This window comes from Sus scrofa, chromosome 10 (genome assembly GCF_000003025.6).
Source record: "Sus scrofa isolate TJ Tabasco breed Duroc chromosome 10, Sscrofa11.1, whole genome shotgun sequence".
Lineage (NCBI taxonomy): Eukaryota > Metazoa > Chordata > Mammalia > Artiodactyla > Suidae > Sus > Sus scrofa.
In genome coordinates this window covers 30,376,932-30,402,280 of record NC_010452.4, presented here as the reverse complement: position 1 = coordinate 30,402,280, position 25,349 = coordinate 30,376,932, and the positions used below count along the sequence as shown (strand labels likewise).

Sequence of the window (25,349 nt, the reverse complement as noted above, 5' to 3'; positions counted from 1 at the left end):
ATCTGAGTCTTTTCTGCAACCTACACCACAGCTCATTGCAATGCCAGATCCTTAACTCACTGAGTGAGGCCAGGGATCAAACCTGCATCCTCATGGATACTAGTCAGGTTCTTAACCTGATGGGCCACAACAGGAACTCCTAATTGCCCTTTTTTTTTTTTTTTTTTTTTTTGGCTTTGTAGGGCTGCACCCGTGGTATACGGAGGTTCCCAGGCTAGGGGTCAAATCGGAGCTACGGCTGCCGGCCTACACTATAGCTCACTGCAACGCCAGATCCTTAACCCACTGAGCGATGCCAGGGATCGAACCCGAAACCTCACACTTCCTAGTCAGATTCGTTTCTGCTGTGCCACAATGAGAACTCCCTAATTGCCCTTCTTGATGGTGGTTGGCTGTCAAGACCACTTCTTTCCTGGGGCTCTTCATCGAATGTGGTGAAACCTGTGCCGTGGTACACGTTTCAATAACTGTTTTTCCATTTGCCACAGCAGGTTATTTTGATCTATTGAAAGATTTGAGATCTCATGTAAAATATCAAAGAAATAAGTGGGAAGGAAACAAGTTTTTTGTCGTTGTTCAGGAAAAAAAAATCCCTTGCTCCTCTTGAGAATAAACTACCTCCGTACCAAGTGTAGAATTATACTTGGCAATGTCTGTCAGTTTTTGTTTTTAACAACAGGAGAGGTTTCCCAAGGTTCTGGAACTGATAGAAGTAACTCCTTAAAAAAAGGGAGGTATTTTTATTGTGGTCTCTGTATCATTTTATCTGATGAGACTCATTTTGGGGATGACATATCAAGGTATGAGAAAAGTTGGGGCGGTGAAGTATCAGAGGAAATTTGAAGCACGAATTAAATCTGGTATCATAAAATCTTTCCATGGGCCAGTGAAACAGCCCAGGGGAAATGTGACCAGTTGGAAATGTGTCTCGGACTCCCAGGGGTGATGTTAGTCTGTGCGCCCTGATACCAGGAAGAAATGCTAGTCCAGTTTGGAGGCCCTTATGACTTTGTAAACGAATATGGAAATTCAGATTTTTTAAATGAGATCTAATATATAATCTAATATGCAGCACAAATGAACCTATTACAGAAAAGAAACAAACTCATGCACTTGGAGAACAGATTTGTGGTTGCCAAGGGGAGGAGGGGAGGGGGAGGGGGATGGACTGGGAATTTGGGGTTAGTAGATGCCAACTATTAACATTTAGAGTGGATAAGACAATATGAAAAAAAATATATGTGTATGTATATATATATATGACTGGGTTACTTTGCTGTACAGCAGAAATTGACAGAACATTGTATATCCCCTATCATAGAAAAAATAAAAATCTTCAAGAAAATAAAATGGGATCTATTCCCATTTTGAAAAGTTAGCCGCTGAAAGGAAAATTTATTTGTTTAAAATACACTGACATCCACTCACTCGCCCCCGACTTCCTGTATAAGGTTTATGTGTCACCTTTATTTGTAGGCTGGGATCCAATCCTACATTTTCGTGGGAGGCTATTCTTTAGTTTAAGTCAAATTAAACGACATATTTTCCTGGTCGAGACCGATGGGTTTTAGGTAGAAAGCCAACGTTTAGGGTTTTTTTCATCATTCATTTTTTCTGGTCACACAGAGCAGTGTTTCTTTTTGGGAACCACCTCGTTGATAGAGGTGGATGAGAGAAATGCTATATAAATACTCAGAAACCCAGAGTGTAATTTTTTTTTTCTTCAAACTGCATTGCTGAAGTTTTCTTGTGACATGTGTGCTGGAGGGAACTGAGACATTATCAAGCCCCCGATTTCCTCTTTCACAGAGGTGAGAATGAGAAGCAGGCTGAGATTAAGTTCCCTGGCTAGTTAGTGACCACACCTGTCCTTGAACCCCAGGCTTCTGCTCGTTGTTAATAATTAGCATTAATTGAGGTCCTCATGTGTGAGGACAGTTTTCTAATGTTTCCAACATCTCTCCGAGTCAATTACTATTTTTTTTTAAATTTTTTGCTTTTTAGGGCTGCACTCGAAGCATGTGGAGGTTCTCAGGCTAGGGGTCTAATTGGAGCGAGAGCTGCCGACCTACATCACAGCCACAGCCACCCTGGATCCTTAACCGACTGAGCAAAGGCAGGGCTCGAACTCACAACCTCATGGTTCCTAGTTGGATTCATTCCTGCTGCGCCATGATGGGAACTCCAGAGTCAGGTGCTATTATTACCCCATTTTGCAGACAAGGAAACTGAGGCATAGGGATTTGCCCAGGGTCCCGTAACTGGTTAGAGTAAAGCTAGTGGTTTGTGTTTATCTCTCACCCTACCCTATTTATCATTTTCCAGGCACTTGAAGTCTTTTTGTTTTTTTATTGAAGAATGCTTGATTTACAATATGGTGTTAGTTTTAGGTATTTACCACCATGATTCGGTTATACGTATAGGTTTATACATATTCTTATATTGATTATTTTCCATTAGAGTTTATTACAAGATATTGAATGTCATTCCCTATGCTATACAGTAAATCCTTCTTGATTATCTATTTCGTATATAGTAGTGTGTTTCTGTTAATCATCCCATGCTCTGAATTTATCCCTCCCCCTACCCTTTCCCCTTTTGTAGCCATAAGTCTGTTTTCTATGTCCGTGAGTCTGTTTATTTCTTGTAAATAAGTTCATTTGTACTGTTTCCACGTGTAACTGATTTCATATAATATTTGCCTTTCTCTTTCTGACTTACCTCACTTAGTATGAAAATCTCTTGGTCCGTTCGTGTTGTTGCAGATGGCATTATTTCATTCTTTTTTAGAGCTGAATAGTATTTCGTTTCATATATACCACCTCTTATTTAGCCATTCGTCTGTTGATGGACCCTTAGGTTGCCTCCATGTCATGGCAGTTGTAAATAATGCTGCCATGAACATTGGGGTGCATGTATCTTTTAGATTTTTTTTTTTTTGGTCTTTTCTAGGGCCACTCCCGAGGCATATGGAGGTTCCCAGGCTAGGGGTCGAATTGGAGCCCGTAGCTGCCAGTCCACGCCACAGCCACAGCAACCCAGGATCCGAGCCTCATCTTCGACCTACACCACAGCTCATGGCAACGCCGGATCCTTAACCCACTGAGCAAGGCCAAGGATAGAACCCACAACCTCATGGTTCCTAGTCATATTCGTTTAACCACTGAGCCACAACAGGAACTCTGTGGATCTTTTATCTCTTCCAGATTTGTGCCTAGGAGTGGGATTGCGGGATAATAGAGTGGCTACACCAATTCACATTCCCCCAGGAGTGTAGGAGAAGGGTTCCATTTTCTCTACACCTTCTCCACAGGCATTTGAAGTCTTAAGTTCCTAAGGTATTTTGGCTATTCTAGGAGCTGCAGTTCTCGGAGCTTGGCATTGTATAAGAACCTGAGATTTTTTATTTATTTCCTTTTATCTCTATGTTGAGATAATACATGAAAGGATCCTATAACATGTCCTCATTTTTTTTTTTTTTTTTTTTTGCATTGACTGTCGTTTCCAGGCCATGACTATTTGTGAGGGTCCATTTTTACAGAAATTTTAGAAATTATTCCTTATTGTGGGTGTAAGATTTACAAGTCCACAGTCTGGGGTATGGTACGGTGGCTATGAACTCAGAATTCAGAGGCAGGTAGATTTGGGTTCAGATCCTGTTTGGGCAGCTATGTGACCCTGGGGAAGTGACCTGGCATGGTTGTGCCTCAGATTCCCCTTTTGTAAAGTGGAAGCAGTCATAGTGTACTCCTGGTAGCTTTGTTGTGTTCAGGGAGACTACCCCTGGGAGCCCCAGCCTGGTGCACGGTGAGCACTTTCTCAAATGGAATTACTGGGGCTACTTCTGCGTCCTTGGCCGAAAAGAAGATGGAAGTGCTGATGCTAAGCAGCCTGTGCCCCTTGGCTGGCTGCTGGAATTCAGGTTCTCAGTCTGCTTATTTGGTGTTCTCTGCCTTCATGTTGTCATAGGTGCGGTGATGTATACCCTCACTTAAGAATGAAGAGATAGGAGTCCCCATCGTGGCTCAGCGCAAACCAATCTGACCAGCATCCATGAGGACGCAGGTTCGATCCCTGGCCTCACTCAGTGGATTCAAAGTCTGGCCTTGCCATGAGCTGTGGTGTAGGTCTCAGATGCGGCTTGGATCTCACGTTGCTATGGCTGTGGTGTAGGCCAGCAGCTACAGCTCCAATTAGGCCCCTAGCCTGGGAACTTCCATATGCTGTGGGTGTGGCCCTAAGAAGATAAAAATAGAGAAAGGAATGGAGAGAGAAGATTGAGAGATTCCTATTTTGAGTCCTGCTTTGGTCTGTCATGGATTGATTTTCAACAGTCTTTTTTAGCATTTTGCTGAGAAACAGATGCTACCTGGTTGCAGATTCAGGAACAAGGGCAAAACAATTTTTAAAGGATTATCCTATTCCCTATGACGGAACTCTTATGGCAGAGAGGATCCTGTCAGAGTTGAAATGCCTCACCCCCCGTGGATATAAGCCGGAGCACCTACCGCAATCTCCTGGCCTTTGAGTTCTCTTGACTTTTATTAGCGTAATTATTTATTTATGTGGTGGAGGTAGAGATGCGGGGACAGGGTCCTGGGAAGTGATTCCATACTGAAGAGTGACCATTAGACATCGTCCCTCCTGTTTCAGTTCTTTCCGATATTCTGCCGAAGTACAGTTCAGGTAATAAAGTCTAAGGTAAAGGGAAATTTTACTTTTGAGCAATACTGCTATTAAGCTAATATGCAAGAAGAAAAGATGCCTTAGCAGCCACTCTTTGTTACTTGGAAAGATTGCCTGGAGGAGTTATTTGATAGGTTGTTAAAGCCAATGTGAAATCTTTTCAAATGGAATGAGTATCATTTCTAGGAATCTGTAATTCAAAAATGTTTCTGTGAATTTTTCCTAAAATTACCTCTTTTTCTTCTTCTTCTTTTTTTTCCCCCAAAAAAAGCCACCTATGAGTTTTTTGGTAAGTCTAAGGGGAGGAAATTCTTTACTCTCAAGAAAATGTCATAGCGAAGGCCCTGGGTGTCACACTGAGGCTGGAGAAGCTTGAAGACAACACAGAATAAAATGGCAAATAGTGCAGACTTGGCTAAGGTTCACATTCTTTATTTGTTGACTTTCTGGTCACTCTTTAAGGACTGATCTCAACGTACATAAGCCTCCGCTCACCTGCCCAATCATATCTTGTAGTTCCTTCCTCTGCTAGAAAACTTCTCTCTTCTGCTCATCAAACCCTGTGGCAGTGAGCACTGGCCTCCAGAAACCTCACCCCCTCAAGGTCAAGAACAGCTGGCTCAGAAGATTCTTTCCAGCTTTAACATTTCTGAGACTGAGTTGGAAAATAAATGCTTATCTTGTGAGGGCAGTTAGTTTTTACCATTTATGAAAAATGAGTATTTGGACTGAATCTGTTGTAGGCTCGTGATCAAAATTTGCTTCTAGATTGGACAAATTTCCTTGTCAAGATTGGCTCTCCATTCTCCTCTGTTGTTGTTATTATTTTTTTCTTTTTAGGACCAGACCTGCGGCATATGGAAGTTCCCAGGCTAGGAGTCAAATCGGAGCTGCAGCTGCCTGCCTACATCACAGCCACAGCAACTCGGGATCCGAGCTGTGTCTGTGACCTACACCACAGCTCATGGCAACGCCGGATCCTTAACCCACTGAGTGGGGCCAGGGATTGAACCTGCCTCCTCATGGATACTAGTCAGGTTTGTTACTGCTGAGCCACAATGGGAACTCCCATTCTCCTCTCTTATTGTCTTTACTTTGTTTCCTTGTTTTCTAGATGATAAACGAAGTTATTTTCTATTATCACAATCTTCATTTCATATTTTTTTTTCACCTCCTTGTGGCATATGGAGTTCCCGGGCCAGGGATCAGATCTGAGGCACACTTTTGGCAATGCCAGATCCCTAACCCACTTTGGTGGGCCTGGGGTTGAGCCTGCTTCCCAGCACTCTGGAGACACTGCTGATCCCGTTGCACCACAGGGGAAAACTCCATTTAGTACTTATGCTATATCTATGTCTGGTCTTTCCGGTGGGATAATAAAAACTCCAAGTGAAGAATCCTTGGATCAGGTTGATTACGTTAAGTCAGCCAGTCTTCCATGAACCTCAGCTCTGTGCTAGGAAGTGGACCTGCAGTTTGATGAGTAAGACTCCTCTGTTGGAGGAGTTCACAGTTCAGTAGGGCATCAGATGCATGAACAGAACGAATTTAATGGGGGGTGCAAAGAGTACCTCCACTCTCAAATTCTGAATTGTAAAGCTAAGAAGTAAAATAAACACTAAAAAAAAAAAAAAAATGTTTGCCAATTGATGGAATAGAAATGTTCTGAAAAAAGTCTTTTTGGTGTGGCCTGTAGATCAAGCAGTATCTCAGATAGTGCAGGGACCCAGCATGGCTTTCGATGAATTCACTGAGACGCCCCAACTTGGAGGGGAGTCGAGAGTGGTCCTGGAATGTAGTGCAGGTGCAAAGCAGCAATGAAAAAACACAACCCTCATGATATGAGATTCAAGCAAGTGTCTTAAATATGGATTTGAGAAAGGAAGCAGGCATGGTTGGGCCAAACAGGAAGGTTGAAGGCCAGCAGTGACTCCACACAGATTGTGGATGGAGGGGTGGGCCAGAGGGACCATGAGGACAAGGAGGTAAGGGAGAGAAATTCTTATGGAGCATCCAAGTAAAAAAATCCAAATCCGCCAGGTCTCTTTGTCACTATTGCAAGGCTGCTGACTTTCCTTAAGGAGAATGAAGGCAGCGTCTGAAGATTGGAGGGGCCAAAGCTTGAAAGCTCAGCTGAACTTACATGGGTACCGGGGCCTGGGTTCCAGGGGGTGGGCTTGTGCCTGAAAGCCCTGGGGCCTATGCTTTCCAGAACAGTGACCGTGGGTCAGAGGCGTTTGGGGTTGTCATGGAGGGAAAGGTCTGTGCCAAAATGCTGGGCTTTCCTCTGCTTCCCTGGAAGTGAAACCCTTCTTGGAGATTGTGTTTAGTTAAGCAAAGCTTGACTCAGTCAAGGCCCCTTAGAGGTGGTCAGCTCTTTGACCTGAGTGACAGGAAGGGCTTTGCTGTGGGGGAAAGCCTGCTGCATCACAGGGCCACCCATCTTTCAGCTGTCTGCCCTGGCCTGGCCTTTCCTCTCTCCTTCCTAACCCTGGGCTGGTCTCTGCAGCTGCTGCTTTTCTAATCAGTGGCAGAGATGAGATGGAAGAGCTCAGAAGACTTGGTGTTGTCAAGATCCTTGGGGAGCTCCATGAGATATCTGTATATTTTGGAGATTAGTCCCTTACTTTGTCTGCAAAGATTCTCTCCCTTTCTCTCCATCTATACACAATGGAATATTGTTCAGCCATAAAAAAAGAATGAAGTAATGCTATTTGCAGCAACCTGGGTGGACCTAGAGATTATCATCCTGACCAAAGCAGAGCAGACAGAGAAAGACAAATATCATATGATATCACTTATATGTGGTCTCTAATAAAATGGTACTTCTAAAACATGATACAAAAGAACTTTTTATACAACAGCAACAAACTCTCAGATTTTAAAACCATTCTTTGGTTACCATAGATGAAACCAACTGTTGGGGGAAGGGAATTGGAAAGATGGGAACAACATATATACACTTCTGTATAAAATAGATGATTCATGAGAACCTTCTGTAGAGCACAGGAAGACCTACTCAATCATGTGTAATAACCTCTATGGGAAAAGAGAATGGAGAGATTGTATGTGTGACTGATTCACTTTTCTGTGCCCCTGTCACTAATACAACAGTGTAAGTCAGCTGTACACCAATGGAAACAAACATCCTTGGGGAGGCATTTGGAAATCACCAGTAGGGGGCAGCCCAGCATGCGCCTTAGCCTTCTGGTCCTGTCCAGGAACTCTGGGGCAGGGAGCTGAAGACTTTTAGATTGTGTGCCTATCCCATGGTCCAAAACACCAAGGACCAGAGCCCAGGTGTGTTTGGTCACCTCGTAACTGAGAAGCCCTGGGGTCCAGCTTCCCTGGGGTCATTTCCTTTGTGGCTTCCTCTGTCTCTCCCCTTTCTCCCCTCCCTCTTTTCCTCTCTCCCTACTTTCCCTCCTTCTTTCTTCTTGATTCACACATTTAAAAATTCTTAAAAATACAATGACATAACAATAATGTCAGGAACTTATATTCAGAGCTGAACCAACGTTTTCGTCTTTTTTTTTTTTTTTTTTGTTACAAGGCTTTTTTTTTTTTTTTTTTTTTTTAAGGAATCATTTAGATGTTTAATAAAATCCTTTAAGAAGTTCCATGTCTTTATCCCAGACCCATTCTCCTTTCCCATGATGACCTGCCTCGCAACTTTTTTTCTATCCTTTACAAATATCTTTGGCTGTGAACATGATGCGGTATTGTGATTTGAGTCTTTTTAAAAGTTCACATCAATCGTTTGATGTTATGTGTACATGTCAGTATGAAATTTTATTTTTCTTTCTCACTTAGCATGAAGATTTCTTTTCTGCTCAGATAGAAAGATCTGGTTCAGGAGTTCCTGTTGTGGCACAGCGGAAACAAATCTGACAAGTAACCATGAGGTTGCGGGTTTGATCCCTGGCCCTGCTCAGTGGGTCGGGGGATCTGGTGTGGCTGTGGCTGTGATGTAGGCTGGCAGCTGTAGTTCCGATTTGACCCCTAGCCTGGAAACCTCCATATGCCACAGGTATGGCCCTAAAAAGCAAGGAGAAAAAAAAAAAAAAAAGATCTGGTTCAATCCAACTTATTTATTCTGTTTCTTAATTGACAGACACTCGGTTGTTTCCACTTTTTGATTCTTACTGTATGACAGTGAATATTCTTTCGTCTGTCTCCTTGTGTGCACGAGTGAGCGCTTATCTAAGGTGAACACTTAGAGATGGAATTGCTGGACTCTGTAAAGTGCGTGATTGGTAATTTTCCAGGCTACAGGTAAATTACTCTTCATGGGGTTGTGCCAATTCACACTCCCTCCAACAGTGTGCATTGTCAGACTTTCATTAATTTCATCCAGCTAGTGGGAGAGGAATGGTATGTCCATGTTGTTTTAGTTTGCATCTCAGATTCCTTAAGGGTGAAAACGGCTTTTCATATGTTTCTTGGCATTGAGGTTTCCCCTTTGTGGATTGTTTGCCATTAACTTTACTGGCTTCCATTCTAACCCTATGATTCCTCGCTTCATGGTATCTAAAGGGCGTTTCTTAAGGGGTTGGTTTTAGAAGCAATTTATAGCCTGCAGCTTTGTTGTAAGAATCGCTGCAGATGGTGACTTATGAAAGGGAATTCTTGGCATCCGGAGGGTCACTTGCCGACCTTTTAATCCAGCTCTTCTGTTGGTTTTTTCCGTTTTGACCAGGAGAAGAATTCAGTCTTCGTCCAGGGCATTCCTGCCTTCACAGTGGAAGAGTATTCACTAGTCATCTTTTTTTTTTTTTTTGTAATTTCACATGCTTCTTTTGGTAGTTTTCAACAGAATCTCCTGGCTGGTTTTAATTGTTTGTTTGTTTATTTTAAGTGTTATTGAAGCATAGTCAGTTTACAAAGTTGTGATAGTTTCTGCTGTACCACAATGTGAATCAGTCATATATACACATATCCCTTCTCTTTCAGATTCTTTTCCCAGATAGATTAACCTAACTGGTTTTAAATTCAAGAACAGTTACACTTTGCTTAACATCTGACTTATTTTCATCTCATGATCCCTGTGAATCTACCGCTGACTAAATGTATGTCTCCTTTTCTTGGGTGTGGCACTAGAAAGCTTAGCGATAAGCTGGGGGCCCTTTCCCAGCAAGTATATGCATTTTCAACCCCATCCCTAGCTTCCCTGATATCTCTGCTCTTGCTTTTCTTTTTTTCTTTTTTGGCTGTGCTTTTTTTTGGCGGTGGCTCCATGTGGGATCTCCGTTCCCAGGCCAGGGATCGAACCTGGGCTGCAGCCATGAAAGTACCAAGTCCTAACCTCTTGACCACCAGGGAAACTCCCTGCTCTTGCTTCTCTCTTGTCTACGCCATTCATTTTTATGTATGTTAGCTCGTGTTTCGTTGAACACAATTGGGTAGTTTATAAATCAAAAGTCTGATGAAAATGAAAATAACCATAAAATAAAGGGCCTAAAAAGCTAAGGGAAAAGTTAAAAAAATAAATGCTTTGTGCCACAGATGTGGGTCAAGTACCTCCTGAGTGTCAGGCCCTGTCATGAGCACAGAGGATGCTGTGATGAGCCAGGCAGAGAGAGCTGAAGAATCTCTCGGGAGCTTTTGGAGTGGTGACAAGCCACCATGCCAGCTCCGCTGTAAGGAGTGGCCAAGCCTCTCTGGAATCCTGGTGGTGACCCAGAAGAAACCTTGTCCACATCATTTGTCTTCTTCTTCTTCTTCTTTTTTTTTTTTTCCTGCCAGTTGCATGAAAAACAAAACAAAAACATGACAAGGTAGGGCTCTCCGAAATGCCATTCTTGGGAGGTACTTTAGAAAAGGGAGGTCCCTATGGGTTTTCCTGAAAATATTAGTAGATTGAAAATCTTGGACGAATGTAAAGTGTGATCATTTTGAAACGTTTTGTAAAAATTCTTACCCTTGAAATTTGATCATTTCAACAGTAAGATCATTAGATTGATCTTTAGATCAATTGATCATTAGATTGGAGGCATCAACTATTTCCTTCTGTGTGTGATAGAGGGAAACAAGGGGATGGATCCTTGCTCTGTGTCTAGTACTAGGCCCCGGGGATCAGGGAGAACCTAAATCTTTGAGCAGAAGGTGCCCAGTGTTTATGGGAGTTATTTTAAAATTATTTCCTAGCGTTCCCATTGTGGCTCAGTGGAAATGAATCTGACTAGCATCCATGAGGACACAGGTTCGATCCCTGGCCTTATTCAGTGGATCAAGGATCCAGCATTGCCATGAGCTGTGGTGTAGGTTGAAGATGCCGTTCGGATCTGGCTTTGCTGTGGCTGTGGTGTAGGCTGGTGGCTACAGCTCAGATTGGACCCCTAGCCTGGGAACCTCCATATGCCTCAGTGTGGCCTTAAAAAGCAAAAAAAAAAAAATTCTCTTTGATGTTTTTTCCCTGGAGATTTACTTATTTTGCTTTATTTCTAAAATTTATTTTCTAAAAATGAGTGCCCTAACACTTACCGTTTATTCTTCTTCTTCTTATTATTTTGGCTGCACCCATGACATGTGGAAGTTACTGGGCCAAGGATCAAACCTGTGACCACGCCACAGCTGTGGCAACCCCGAATCCTTAACCTGCTGCGCCACAAGGGAACTTCCCTTACCGTGTATTTTGACATCATTTATTTTTCCTTTTTTTGGATTAGGGATCTGTAGACACTGTATCTTCTCTCTCATTGGTGACTTTTTTTTTTTTTCCATTTTAACTCATGTTGTTAATGTAAGGCTAAATATTTGTTTTTAGTGTCTTAATTGGAATATCATATTCTTTTTTGGAAAAGAAAAGGGAAAAATCCATCTTAATAGAACTTTATTGAGTGCCTTTGGAACTCTAGGTGTTGTCCATCTATCCATCCATCCATCCTTCATCCTTGAGGACTTGGTTTGCACAAGTTGCTTTGCTGGATGCTGCGGTGCATGTTAGGAGTTATAAACCAGGATCCAGTTGTCTCCAAAAAGAGACTGTGACCTAAGAAAAGTGAATAGAGCAGGTGCTCAGATAAAGGCAGCACAGGGAAATTCCATGGGAGTAGGTTTAATGGTTTTATGTTTGTATTCCCAGGGAGTTTATTGGTTACAAGCGAGACATGAATTCAGATCAAACTTCTGTGAATGACAATTAACCTCAGAGATGATTGTATCCAGAGGCTTAAGGGGCATTTTCAGGCTTCTGTCTCTGTATCTCTTTTTATTTCTTAGCTTTCTTTCCTTCTGTGTGCTGACTGCATTCTTGGACGGTCTCTTTCCATGTGGCAGAAATACTTCCCTTGGAAACCTCAGGCCTGTGTAATCTTTCAGCTCTGATCCCAGGGAAGGAGAGAGACTCTGCTGCAGCATTTATTTACTTATTTAATTCTAGGGATGCTTCTCATTGGCTCAGGTGAGGTCACGTGCCCATCTCTAGGCCAGTTGTCCTGGCCAAGGGGATGGAACTCTGGGTCCAGCCAGAGTTACAGTTTACTCCTGCATTTGAGGGTAGAGGACAGTTTCTTCAGAGAGGGCACTAGGGGGACATGGGGTTTGTGAAATGATGCTCCTGAACAGAAAAATTGCTTTTATTTACTGACAAAAGCAGACAGAGGGGATCCTGGGCCGGGAAAAGAGAGCTGGAGGAAGGGAGGGAGAGAGAGAGAGGGAGGCAATGCTGCTTCCATGTTTCAGGAGGTAAAAGGAAGGAGTGGCTGCTTCTCTTGGAACATGAAGCAAAACATGATTTGTCCTGTGTGTGGTGACACCAGTGTCCCTGTGGCTGTCACCATTAGGGTGAAATACTTTTGAGAGGTAGTGGATGCATTTGCAAGTTATTCTCACTTTTATACACAGGGGACACTTTGAGTGGGATGGCAGATTGAATATGCTAGCTGAAAGAGTGATAAAAGGTTAAGAAAAAATGAAAATGGTGAATCTATCATTGACTATGAAACCTGCTCGGTCATGGCTTCTCCTCAGTCACACTCAATTTTGCACCCCTTGCTGTTTTTTTTTTTTTTTTTTGGGTTGCACCCAGGGAATATGGAGGTTCCCAGGCTGAGAGTCTAATCAGAGCTCCAGCTGCCAGCCTGTACAACGCAGTGCAGCCACAGCAACATAGGATCCGAGCCGCATCAGTGACCCATACCACAGCTTACACAGCAACACTTTATCCTTAACCCACTGAGCGTGGCCAGGGATCGAACCTGCAACCTCATGGTTCCTAGTCAGATCCGTTTCTGTTGAGCCACGATGGGAACTCCTTACACCCCCATGCTGTTTTAAAAATCAATGGTGGGGCTATGTGGGTGGGGAAGGATCACTTTGAGCAGCCTGGTGGGCTGGATGGAAGTTACCCATTTCTTTATGGACTCCTTGCATCCTGAGTCACTAGTTTTTACTCTCTGCTTTTTTTTTTTTTCTTTCTTTTTGCAGTTATATTGCAAATCAGAAAAGATTAGAAATCATCAATGAAGATGATGTTGAAGCTTATGCAGGACTGAAAAATCTGTGAGTACTCAGGACTTGCAATAACTTATCTCATAACTTTTTCTTATGCTCTATTTTTGTCAGAGGAATGGTCATCCATTCGCTCTAACATGCATGCAATTATGTGCTTTCTTAGGACCATTGTGGATTCCGGATTAAAATCTGTGGCTCATAAAGCATTTCTGAAAAATAGCAACTTACAGCACATGTAAGTAAAAGTTGATCGTTTTGCTTCCCAGGACCCAATTTCTTCATTATTTCCCCCTCTGTTTATTTTCCTTCTTTTCCAACTCTAAACCTCCTTTTTAAAAAGTAAGTATAGCTTTGACAATAGCTTAGAAACATTAGCTTTGATTTCTGAATAGCTTCAGAGGGTTGCTTAGAACAGCCTGCTATTTCCTTTCATGAATTTCTGGGCCATTTCCATCTTGGACAGAGCAAGAGGCCAACAGCAAGGAGTCCGAGGTAAAAACTATGTCCTGGTACAGCCTCCTCAGTTCTTTTCCTTGGAATCATGACATGTTCCCTGGAAGACATCAAACAAGTGGCATTGAAAGAAACTGACTTGGCCTTGGCCTTTTTAGGGAACTAAAAACTGCTCAGGCTCTTCTTCCCACAGTGGGTCCTCTTTTGAACCTTCGTTTTCCAAAAGCTGTCTGTCATGATTGATAAAAGTGGAGAAAAATCAATCATGGGACGCACCAAAGGTTCAGACCACTGTAACAATAGCAGATGCTTCCACTGAAGTCCAAGGTGGATGTCAACTGAAGCCAAATGAAACTGTGCCAAGAGGGAGCTCTTAGATTGTTTGCTGCAAAATTTTGTTAGATGATGGTACTTGGTCAAGAAGGAGTGGCCTTCCTGTGACGTTTCTTTTCTTTTCTTTTCTTTTTTTTTTGTCTTTTTGTCTTCTTAGGGCCACATCTGCAGCATATGGAGGTTCCTAGGCTAGGGGTCCAGTCGGAGCTGTAGCCTCCAGCCTACCCACAGCCACAGCAATGCCGGATACGAGCCATGTCTGTGGCCCACACCACAGCTCATAGCAACGCCAGATCCTTAACCCACTGAGCAAGGCCAGGGATCGAACCTGCAACCTCATGGTTCCTAGTCGGATTCATTTCCACTGTGCCACGACGGGAACTCTCCGTAATGTTTCCTTATGAAACTGAGAATCCCCCACCCCTAAGCTCAGCCTTGTGCCCCTCACACCCCAAGTTTTCAGTAGGGACTTCTGTGGGAGGATGTGGCTTGCAACCATCGGCACTTTTGGGCTTTGCACACTCTCTGCAACGACACTTTATGTGTTTCAGAGTCTGTACTCTACCTCCAGGACTCTAACTGGCTTTATCACATTTGATTTGTCTGACAGTGGGTAGGGAGGATTTGTTTGATTTCCATTTCGTAAATGTAAAATGAGATGGAAAGGGGCACAGATGGAAAGGGGCAGAATTTTCACTCCCAGGCTCCCTGCGGGCCATTCTTTCAGCTCATGGGCAGAACGCGGAATGTGTGCTGCTCTTGTAATGAGAGAATAGCCCTTCTTGTACCATTTGCCCTCTTTCTTCTTCTTGGGGAGACCAGTTCCCTGACTGATTTCCAGGCTAGTTATAAAAGAAAGTAGAGAGATTCCTGTTGTGGCTCAGTGATAATGCACCCAACTAGTATCCATGAGGATGCGGGTTCAATCCCCAGCCTCGCTCAGTGGGTTAAGGATCTGGCATGGCCATGAGCTGTGGTGTAGGTTGCAGACATGGCTCAGATCCCATGTGGCCGTGGCTGTGGCTGTGGTGTAGGCTGGCAGCTGCAGCTCCAATATGGCCCCTAGCCTGGGAACCTCATCATATGCCCCAGGTGTGGCCCTAAAAAAGCAAAATAAATAAATAAATAAATAAATAAAACAAAAATAAAAGAAAGCATTCTTTTCTAAGGAGAGTCGTTGCCCTTTTGATAAACCCTTCATTTCATCAAGCCAGTGTGGTGACTTCATATTTCATAGGGGGCATGAAAGATGCAGTCAATTTAAAAATAAGGTCCGTAGAATTAAGGTATAACATGTTTGGCAAAAAGGGGATGACAACTCCAAGGAACTTTGTGAACACATTGCATTTAGAGGCTTTTTGGCACCGTCTCTGTAGTTGGTTTGCCTGCATGAATCTGATGTCTTGCGTAGGCCTTGATAGCATAAACAAGACAGAAGTTGGACAGGAGAAAAAGGCAGAACGCTCTAATGCAATCACTTAGTATAATTAATGACCTCAGTGGTTAAGTTCTGGTATTTTCATTACTGCTCATTGTGGATCCGAATGACTCAACAGCCACATTTTCCTGGATGTTTCACTGCATCACTTTCCCTCATGTTGTGATCTATATGGTGGCCTGTGGCTTGCATACAGCCATGGGTTTGGGTTTTAGAAATAGACCTATTTACAACTGGGCTATACCTCTTACCATACCTCTTGTATTTTCCCTAGTTTCCTTGTTCCAAGCTGATTATATGAAAACCAAAACCCCTTTTTGCATTTTTTTTTTTTGCAGGCTGATATATGGTAGAAAAATTATAGTCATATTCCAAATACATAAAGCCAAGTATTTGTCCCAGTCTGCCAAAGAGGTGTCACTTGAAAGTAGGAAACCAAGGAGATGGACATCTATAGTTTCTTTAAAAGCCAACAGTCGGGAAGCCAAATATTGATCAGACTGAAAAAACTGAAAAAGCCCAAATATTGATCAGACTGAAAAGGCCAAATATTGATCAGACTGAAAAAACAAAGCCATTGTCAAATGGTAAAAAGGCACGCAGTCTAGCTAGTATTCAGACAGTTAGGAAAAAGTCACAAAGTCAGTAAGCTTCATACATTCACCTGATGAAAGAGCCTCCTCATTGCCCAAATGAACATTCAATTAAGTGGTTGACTTTAGGGAATGGCAGGGAGGAGGGAAGTAAGTCAGGTGTCCTCCTTTCCAGACCTGGGTCTCTCAGCCTCTGCTCATGGCCTCTGTGTGTGGCGGGCGCTGGTGTGTGCTCCCTGATTCCCCGTACTTAGCAAAGGGCATCTTACCAGACTCTGCACCATGGCTGCGGGGAAGCTGATAAAGAAACGCGTGTGGAAGCTGTTTCTTTCGACCCCTGGGAGATACTGGTTATCTCTCTGAGTTTGCCCAGCAATACAAAAATGTGCGCAAGAGCATCTATTTCCTTTTGCCTTTTAGGCAAATTCAGATTGGATCCTGTTGGTCACTTTCATCACCCCTCCCCTCTCTTGTGCATATTAAGCATCCCGTGGTCCAGAGCCCTTCGGACTGGTCCCTGCGTTTATTTCTTGGTGCCTTTCATTCCTGCCCAGCCCCTGAGAACCCAGAAACTGTGAGAAAAGCTGGGATTCGTGTTTTCCAGAGGCTTTGCAGAGGTGCTAATTAGCTCTTTTGCAAAGTTCTATAATCAAACAGTAAGAGGATTGTTGATTTTTCTTTTTTTTTCCTCCCCTCCTCCCCCTTTTTGGCTTTTGGCCGCAATAATAAGTATGGTTTATAAAACTCATCTTGTTCTTTGGGCTGTGGGCTGCGTGACTGGCAGTCCCACAGGGCAGCTGCCTGGGGAGTGAGGGGCTGGGGGCTCGCTAGCTGCCCGGGGGGCCGGGAGGAGGGGGGGTTCGCTAGCTGCCCTGGGGGGTGGGGTGGGGGGCTTGCCAGCTGCCTGGGAACCTTGACATCGTCCGCTTTCTTTGCCTCCTCGCTCCTCATTCTTCTTGGGAGGAAGAGTAGCGTCTTTTGGTTTTGGTTTTTGGTTTTGGTTTTTTGTCTTCAGAAGGAAGGGGGTTTCTGATGAAGATGAAAACATTTGTTCCTCCAAGGCTGTGGTGAAGACAGGCAGGGTGACTTGTCAATGTATTGGACTCCAGGGAAACCCATTCTTCATTCACATTCCAAAAGAAAAGATTTATGTGGGCACATTTTACAACTTCCCGCTGGATTATTTTTTTTATGTGGGTGAGCAGTTTACACTTAGCATGAAGAGAGAAAATGCAAGTGTAAAAGGAAGAGGGTACCTTCGTGTAGGTGAGGGGGTGGATGAGAGGAAATCTCTTTTTTTTTTAATCTTTTTTTTTTTTTTTTTTGCTTTTTAGGGCCGAACCCACAGCATGTGGCGGTTCCCAGGCTAGGGGTTGAATTGGAGCTGCAGCTGCCGGCCTACACCACAGCCACAGCAACATGAGATCTGAGCCTGAGTGAAGCCAGGGATCGAACCTGGGTCCTTATGGATACTAGTCGGGTTTGTCTCCAATGCACAACAACAGGACCTCCCTAATCTTTTTTTTTTTTTTTTAATATGTCATTGAATTAGAGTTGATTTACAAGGCTGTGATCATTTCTGCTGTACAGCAACATGACCCAGCCATACATACACACACACCCATTCTCTCTCAGATTCTTTTCCCTCATAGATTATCATAGAATACAGGGTAGAATTCTCTGTGCTACACGGCAAGTCCCCGTTGGCCAATTGCTCCATATACCTCAGTGTGCAGAGAAAATCTCAATAGAGAATTAAGCTGGGAGTGGCCACATGTCTTTGTCTTAGACTTCATCCTAGTGGTTGTCATCTGCATCTTCTCCTCCCCCTCCTCCTCCTCCCCCTCCTCTTCCTTCTCTTCCTTCTTCTCCTCCTCTTTCTCCTCCTCCTACTCCTCCTTCTCCTCCTCCTTCCTCTCTTTCTTCTCATCATTCTCCTCCTCCTTCTCCTCCTCCTTCTTTTAACATGTTAACATATGTCTATTACAGCTGTATTAATAAGAAAATATAGGAAGCATCTTTCGTATCCACCTAAAAGGAAAATATCTAAGAAAATATCATATATAGGCCCACAGTGCAAATCTCAAGATTGACGCATTTGAAGTTTAGGCCACACACCTTCTTGAATTATAAGATGCTGAAGCTGCATTTCTTTATCCATCAACTAACTGGTCTTAGTATATGTATTAGCTCCTCCTGGTCTTTAATCTATCTCCTTTGAACGTGACTGGCTGGGCATACTAGAAGACTTTGACTTATGATTTTAGGGGGTAGACACAACAGACTAGCCTCAGCGGGGCCAGGATTGCTCTCACCTCAGATCTCCTGCAGGTACTTGACTCTCGGCCGAGGGCTCACTTTCCTGAACTAGAATCAGATACTGAAAAGCTCCTGGCAGAGTGTTGAGGGCTCAGCTGTTTTGTAAAAGTTGCTGTTTGCTTTACATTCCTGTTACTTCTTAAACACATATCTAGTGGCTGAAGCATTGCACGCTTTTAAAATAAATTTGACTGGTAAACAAATTCACAGAGTGAGTCAGCTGCTGGGATTACGGCTCCAAATTTTCCAGCTGAAGGTCTCACTCATGACGCTGATCATTGGAAACAGAAAATCCTATTCCCTGGAATAAAACTACGTATTTGGAACACGTCAGTAAATTCATTAGTGTTTTTTCAGTCACAAATAGGACATCTTTTCATTATCTGGTTGGTCCAAATCTTGATATGTTACGAGACTATTTCCAGATAAAAATCTGACATTTTCTTTGCTAGCTGATATTTTGCTGTTATTGTTCTCATTGTGAAATTATCCAATTGTTTGGAAGTCATATTTTAGTACTCTCAGCAGAATTTTATCAATCAGTAGGTGTTATCTTTCCTATTAGGATATGATAATTTCAGTTGATATTCAGAGTTTTGTGTGTCATGTATTTTCAAAATATTCATGATGCTCTTTAGCTTTAAAGTATCTTTCCCCCTAGTGAGCTTATGGTTTAAATTTAATTTAGTTTAATTTAATCCTCCTATTAATTGTTCAGAAGGTCAGATATCTCTAGGAGGTATATAACTTGGCTTTGAGTATGAAAAATAAACTCAGGGGTAAAAAAAGAGATTAAAAATAGAGATTATAAATATATGTACCTCCAAGCCCACACTCAAGCAAGAATTGTAAAAGAGGCAGGAAAAATTAAGCTATCACTCTAGGTGAAAGAGATTATTTCATCTAAGTAAGGCATGAACCATGAACAAATAAAATTATATTTTGAAAAAAATTATATTTGCATACTTTATTCCTAAAATGTATACTCGCAATTCACATTTAATGTTTTTGATTTCTTTCAGCAATTTTACCCGAAATAAACTGACGATTTTGTCTAGGAAACATTTTCGTCACCTTGATTTGTCTGAGCTGTAAGTAATGATTTTGCGTGGCATTTGGGGGAAAAATTTCAAAGGACAATGTAATTAAGTGGTTTTTAAAATAAATAATGCTGCAGATTTATTTTTATATCAACATTCATGAAAAAAGATTTAATTTTTGGCCATTTGTTCTTTTATCCCCTCATGAAAATGTGATTCAACAGTAAAAAATTAATAGAACTCTTCGATAGTAATATATCATTTATGATGCATTTAAATAGTACTTTTCCATAAAAAGTTTTTTTTTTGTTTTTTGTTTTTTTAGGGCCTCACTGCGGCATATGGAGGTTCCAGGCTAGGGGCTGAATTGGAGCTGCCTCCGACCTACACCACAGCCACGGCAATGTGGGTTCCAAGCTGAGTCTGCAACCTACACCACAGCTCATAGCAACACTGGAGTCTTAACCCACTGAGCGAGGCCAGGGATCAAACCTACGTCCTCATGGATACTAGTCAGATTCGTTTCCGCTGAGCCATGACGGGAACTCCCAAACTTGTTTTCTTTTATAATATTATTTTATTTATTTTTCCATTTTAAATACCTAAATGTACATTTTTTTCTTTTATTATCTTATACCATGTTCTATTGCAAGTGATTGGATATAGTTCCCTGTTAAAACTTGTTTTCTAAAAGAAGGAAAAAGAGAAGATAGGGGTTTTGTGTAAAAAAAAGGTGGCCACACATCTTCTACAAGGGTCCTTGTTATATCCAGGCCCTAACAGATAGCAAATCCAGGAGTTCCTGTTGTGGCGCAGTGCTAACGAACCCGCAGTGCTAATGAACCCATGGGGGTGTAAGGAGCCCAGTTTCTGTATTCCAGGATTTGGCTATCCAGTGGGAGAGGGAAAGGCCTGAACACATTAAGTATAAGGTGCTTTAAGAGTCACTGCCAAAGGCGTGTGTCCTCTGCGTGAGAGGAGGAATCCGGCTGTCTGCCTGCGCTGTGTGGTCCTGTGAACATTGCTGTCTTCCTCACTCAAGATCCCTTGGCTTCCTTATCCCTTCTGTGGATTCAGGCACACCTTTGTTTTAAAAAGATTTCTGGAGTTCCTGTTGTGGTTCAGCAGGAACAAACCCGACTCCTATTCATGAGGATGTGGGTTCAATCCCTGGCCTCACTCCTTGGGTTAAGGATCCAGCATTGCCAGAAGCTGCAGTATAGGGTGCTGATGTGGCTCAGATCTGGCTTTGCGGTGGCTGTGGCGTAGGCCAGCAGGTGCAGCTCTAATTCAACGACCCCTGGTCTGGGAACTTCCATATGTCACAGGTGTGGCCCTAAAAAAAAATAAGTAAATAAAATAAAATAAAATAAAAGATTTCTTAGTTTTTCAGCTACTCAGAACGCCAGGAAACATCTTGGATTGGTTGGGCTTAAACGTTGTGAATATCTCCCATATTATAGTCTCTCTCTAGGAGCATCAACTCTTTTTTTTTTTTTTTTTTTTTTTTATTGGTGTCTTAAGGCTGTTTGGAGGCGATCAAGCAAACACAAATTAAATGAGTCTGCCATGACCACATTTCCCCCAAAGAAACTCCTGGAAAAGTCTCCAGGGATCCCTGAGAATCTTAGAACCCAACCAGAAAAACCACAGGAGTCAATGATGTTGCCAAGCCCAGGTCCTGTCCTCACGGAAATCTTAAGTATTGTGGTTAATGCCAGGCAGAGCCTATGTAATGATTTTAAATGGCATCATTTAAAGGCTCATTACCATAAATGGAATTCATCTTAAATGGGCCACTGAGTATTATAAATAAGCATTTAAAGATTTTTTTTTTCTCGTGGTTTTTATTTTCCTCTTGACTACTTCCTCTTTCACCAATCACAGGCCACAGGAGCCCAGGCAATGTGGTCGAACGGTGGCTTTCTCTTTGCAGCCCTTCCCACAACGGGCTGAGGAGCTCAATCTAGATCTCCGTTGCCCTTGCTCTCAGAAACCCTGAACTTGGCGCGTGCTCCCAAGCGGGTGTGTGTTGTGTGCCTGTGTGTGAGTGTATGTGTAGGAGGTTCAAGAGTTCCCGTCCAGGTTCTGTCCCTCACCTTTACTCCAACTTTCTCGCATCCATCGTACAGAGCTGTGATTGTGTAATTCGGAAAACTGGGAGTGCCACCCTGCTAGCTCTCACACTTCAGTCTTAGCATTGTATTCCCAGGGTCATTTTCAGTTCAGATGCAATTTCTCTGCCCTCCACTGAAACTTGAACTTATTAAGTGGTGCCACTTGAATCTCTAGCCTAGTTAGAAATAAATCTGTTAGGGTTTCTGAAAACATAATGTTGGCTTCTTTACTTAAACTCTTCTTTATGACTGTGTAATAACTGTGATAAAGTTGTTGCAGCATCTTATTTTTTGCCGTAAGACATCCTTGTCTATCCTACATTGGAGGTTTTTTAAATCTAAATTTTATTTTTTTGCTTTTTAGGGCCCACGTGTGCGGCATATGGAAGTTCCCAGGCGAGGGGTAGAATTGGGATCAATACCAGATCCGAGCCATGTCTGTGACCTACACCGCAGCTCATGGCAACACTGGATCCCTGACCCACTGGTCAAGGCCAGGGATCGAACCTGCATCTCATGGTTACTTGTTGGATTTGTTACCGCTGAGCCACAACAGGAACTCCCTATCCTACACTATGGTTATTTCTGCTCTTATCTCCTTTCCCTATGAGTCTGAAAGATCTTCCATCACTTTGCATCCTTTAGCTTCTACAGGCGTGTTTGCACATAGCAGAATATCAGTAAGTATTAGGTGAATGAACAAATGATAAGTACTGTTATGCAGTCAAGATGGATGTGAATTTCAAAGATAGCCTGCTAGAAGGAATTCAGATTGTTGTTAGCGTGTCATAAACAATTCTGTAGTTAAAACTGCAAAAAGAGAAGCCTGATTGCATTTCATTTTTCTTCCACATAGGATCCTGGTGGGCAATCCATTTAGATGCTCCTGTGACATTATGTGGATCAAGACTCTTCAGGAAACTAAGCCCAGTCTAGAAACTCAGGATTTGTACTGCCTGGATGAAAACAGCAAGAATATTTCCCTGGCAAACCTGCAGATACCCAATTGTGGTAATTTATTAAATCCATGAGTTCTCCGTGCTATGAATGATTCTAATTGCTTTGGTGTGGTAGAGCATCTGGCAAGGTTACCACCACCCAGGTTTTATGCGATGTGGACTCCATGTCTCCACTGAGTTGGGTGTGCTCTTTCTGCAAGTTGAATATTAATTCTTCTTTTTTTTTTTTTTTTTTTTTTTTTTTTTTTTTGCCTTTTCTAGGGCTGCACCTGTGGCACATGGAGGTTCCAAGGCTAAGGGGTCTAATCAGAGCTGTAGCCTCTGGCCTATGCCACAGCCACAGCAACGCGGGATCCGAGCCGCGTCTGCAGCCTACACCACAGCTCAGGGAAATGCTGGATCCTTAACCCACTGAGCGAGGCCAGGGATTGAACTTGTAACCTCATGGTTCCTAGTCGGATTCGTTAACCACTGAGCCATAATGGGAAGTCCAGTAGGATATTAATTCTGAACAGAGGACTTTAAAGTGCACAGGGGGAAAAAGCACACTGTTTATTCCTTGCTTTCTTTGTTCCTTTGTTCATCCATCCATCCATCCATCCATCCATCCATCCATCCATCCATCCAACTATCCATCCATCCAAAAAGTGGCTGCTGAGAGTGTGGTTCTTCACTGGCCACATATATACTTGGTTGGCACCCAGGCCATGTAGAGGGGGGATCCTGGAGGATAAACTGTCCAGGCAACACGAGGACACTCAGTTCAATCCAGAATGTTCCCTTAAACTTGTCTTGCTGCCAGAGGTCACAGTCTCTTGAGGGGGCACCTCACATCTGCCCTTAGACACGCTTTTCCCTGTGTCTGGGGTCACCATCACCTCCTTTACTCCTGTCCCCCTACTCCCTCAGGGATTGTACTTCCAGAATTTAAAATGGCACCATGGGGTTCCCCTTGGCTCAGTGGTAATGAAGTCGACTAGTGTCCATGAGGAAGTGGGTTAAGGATCTGGTGTCGCTGTGAGCTGTGGTGTGGGTCACAGAGGCGACTTAAATCTGGCATTGCTCTGGTTGTGAGGTAGGCCAGCTGCTGCAGCTCTGATTCGACCCCTAGCCTGGGAGCTTCCATATGCTGAGGGTGCAGCTGTAAAATGAAAACAAACAAATAAATAAATAAATAAATAAATAAAAAGGGCACTGTATGATAAAACGACAGCTCCTGCGTGCCAGTGTGTTTACCAGAAAGGAGACTCCAAGTGTTCTGGTTAGGTTTTTACGGGCCCAGGGCTCTTGTGACCTATCTCTGCAGTACTCACATATGTATATTATTCCTCTGTCGAAATTTTAATCAGTTAGTCAACCGGTTCATCAGTTGATAACTACATTTGATCTTCTGCCCTACTGGCTGGTGATACAGCAGAAAGCCACTCAATACTTCCTTCTTGTCTGAGAGGAATCTGTATATTCACCATCAACTTCCAGGTCTTTGTTTTCAGAAGAGCCTATTGTTTGGTGAGAATTTTTATTTAAGGAGAATATAGCTGCTGCCCTCCCCTGCCTTTTCCCTCTTTAGGGCTGCACCTGCAGAGTATGGGAGTTCCCAGGCTAGGGGTTGAATTGGTGCTGCACCTGCCGTCCTACACCACAGCCACAGCAACACTAGATCTGAGCTGCATCTGTGACCTACACCGCAGCTCATGGCAATGCCGGATCCCTAACCCACTGAGTGAGGCCAGAGATCAAACCCACATCCTGATGGATACTAGTCGGGTTCGTTACTGCAGAGCCACAGCGGGAACTCTCTGCTGCTCATTTTTAATGAGATTGGAATCAAGGAAGGATAAGTGTTTGTTTCTTCCCCTGAAGGGGCTTAGAAGACAGCAGTTCCCCTTCATACCGATTTGGGTTGTACTGGAGTCCTTTGTTTTCATCATGGGGGAATCTGGCTTTTTTCCCTGGTTAACTTCCTTGGGCTTTCTTTGTCAACCAGTTCTTAAAAAAAAAACACCACTTTTAATATCTATCTTTTCCTGATGGATGAGAGGATAACTGTTCTCCGTTCTGGCATAAATTTATACCGCTGAGAGAAAATGCCTATAGGGAAGAAATTCAATGTTGAGTCACCTGGCCGCCTGGCCAACTCACAAGTCCCCATGGCTGTTGTGACCATATTGTTCCAGCCACCACTGAGAGGAAACAAGAGAGAGTGCTCTTAATAGATGCCTGCTTTGCCCTTGCCTGAAACCAATTCAATTTTTTTTTTAATTTTAATTTTTGGCCACATGGTCCTGACATCATTCCTGTAATACACCCACCTAATGGGTGGTTGATAGGCCATTGTGATTGGGGCCAGGGAGGGGCAGGAGTGAACCGATTCTAATTTTTCCTGACTGGTCTGTCGAGCTTCACTATTGTAGTATTTGTTTTCTACAAATTAGTCAATGAATTTGTGTGCATGAAAGCGAGGCTTAAAATCCACTGTCAGAGGGCATGTGTTTGATTGATTAGGCCTGAGTGATTACATTTATGGTAACATAACATTCACAGTGAATTTCAATGTCGACGATGCTTTTCAAAAAGCAGCCTTAGAAAAGGTGAACTGATAGACTTTTTTATGTTCTTAAACTGTCTTGTTCTTTCTCTGCTAATTTTTATTTTCTTTCCCAAGGGTCTTTTTTTTAAACTAATATGTAATTGCACAAACACTACTGATACGTTTTGTGGCAAAAATAATTTCCTACATTTACACATAAAGCTTGTCTTTTTCTTGTTTGTGGCCATTTCAGGTCAGTAGCCATGGTTCCATCATATTCTTTTTAATCATTGCATGACATTCATGGTAGACTATATCTTAATTATGCTAAATCTTTCATAGTGATGGATATTTTCCTTTTTACTACGAAAATGGTTCAATAAGCATCCTTATATATGGTCTTTGGGCATCTGTACAGATGCAAAGG

At 42.8% G+C, this 25,349-nt stretch overlaps 1 protein-coding gene across 9 annotated transcripts in view; it reads left to right on the top strand.

The window, feature by feature from the left end:
- NTRK2 (neurotrophic receptor tyrosine kinase 2) overlaps positions 1-25,349 on the top strand; it is a 399,889-nt gene that overhangs the window by 27,658 nt on the left and 346,882 nt on the right. For all 9 annotated transcript variants that reach the window (XM_021064645.1, XM_021064646.1, XM_021064643.1 and 6 more), the window contains 4 exons: positions 13,114-13,188; positions 13,304-13,375; positions 19,299-19,367; positions 22,290-22,444. In XM_021064645.1, the coding sequence (XP_020920304.1) occupies positions 13,114-13,188; positions 13,304-13,375; positions 19,299-19,367; positions 22,290-22,444 (371 nt within the window). The remainder of the gene's footprint in view (positions 1-13,113; positions 13,189-13,303; positions 13,376-19,298; positions 19,368-22,289; positions 22,445-25,349) is intronic.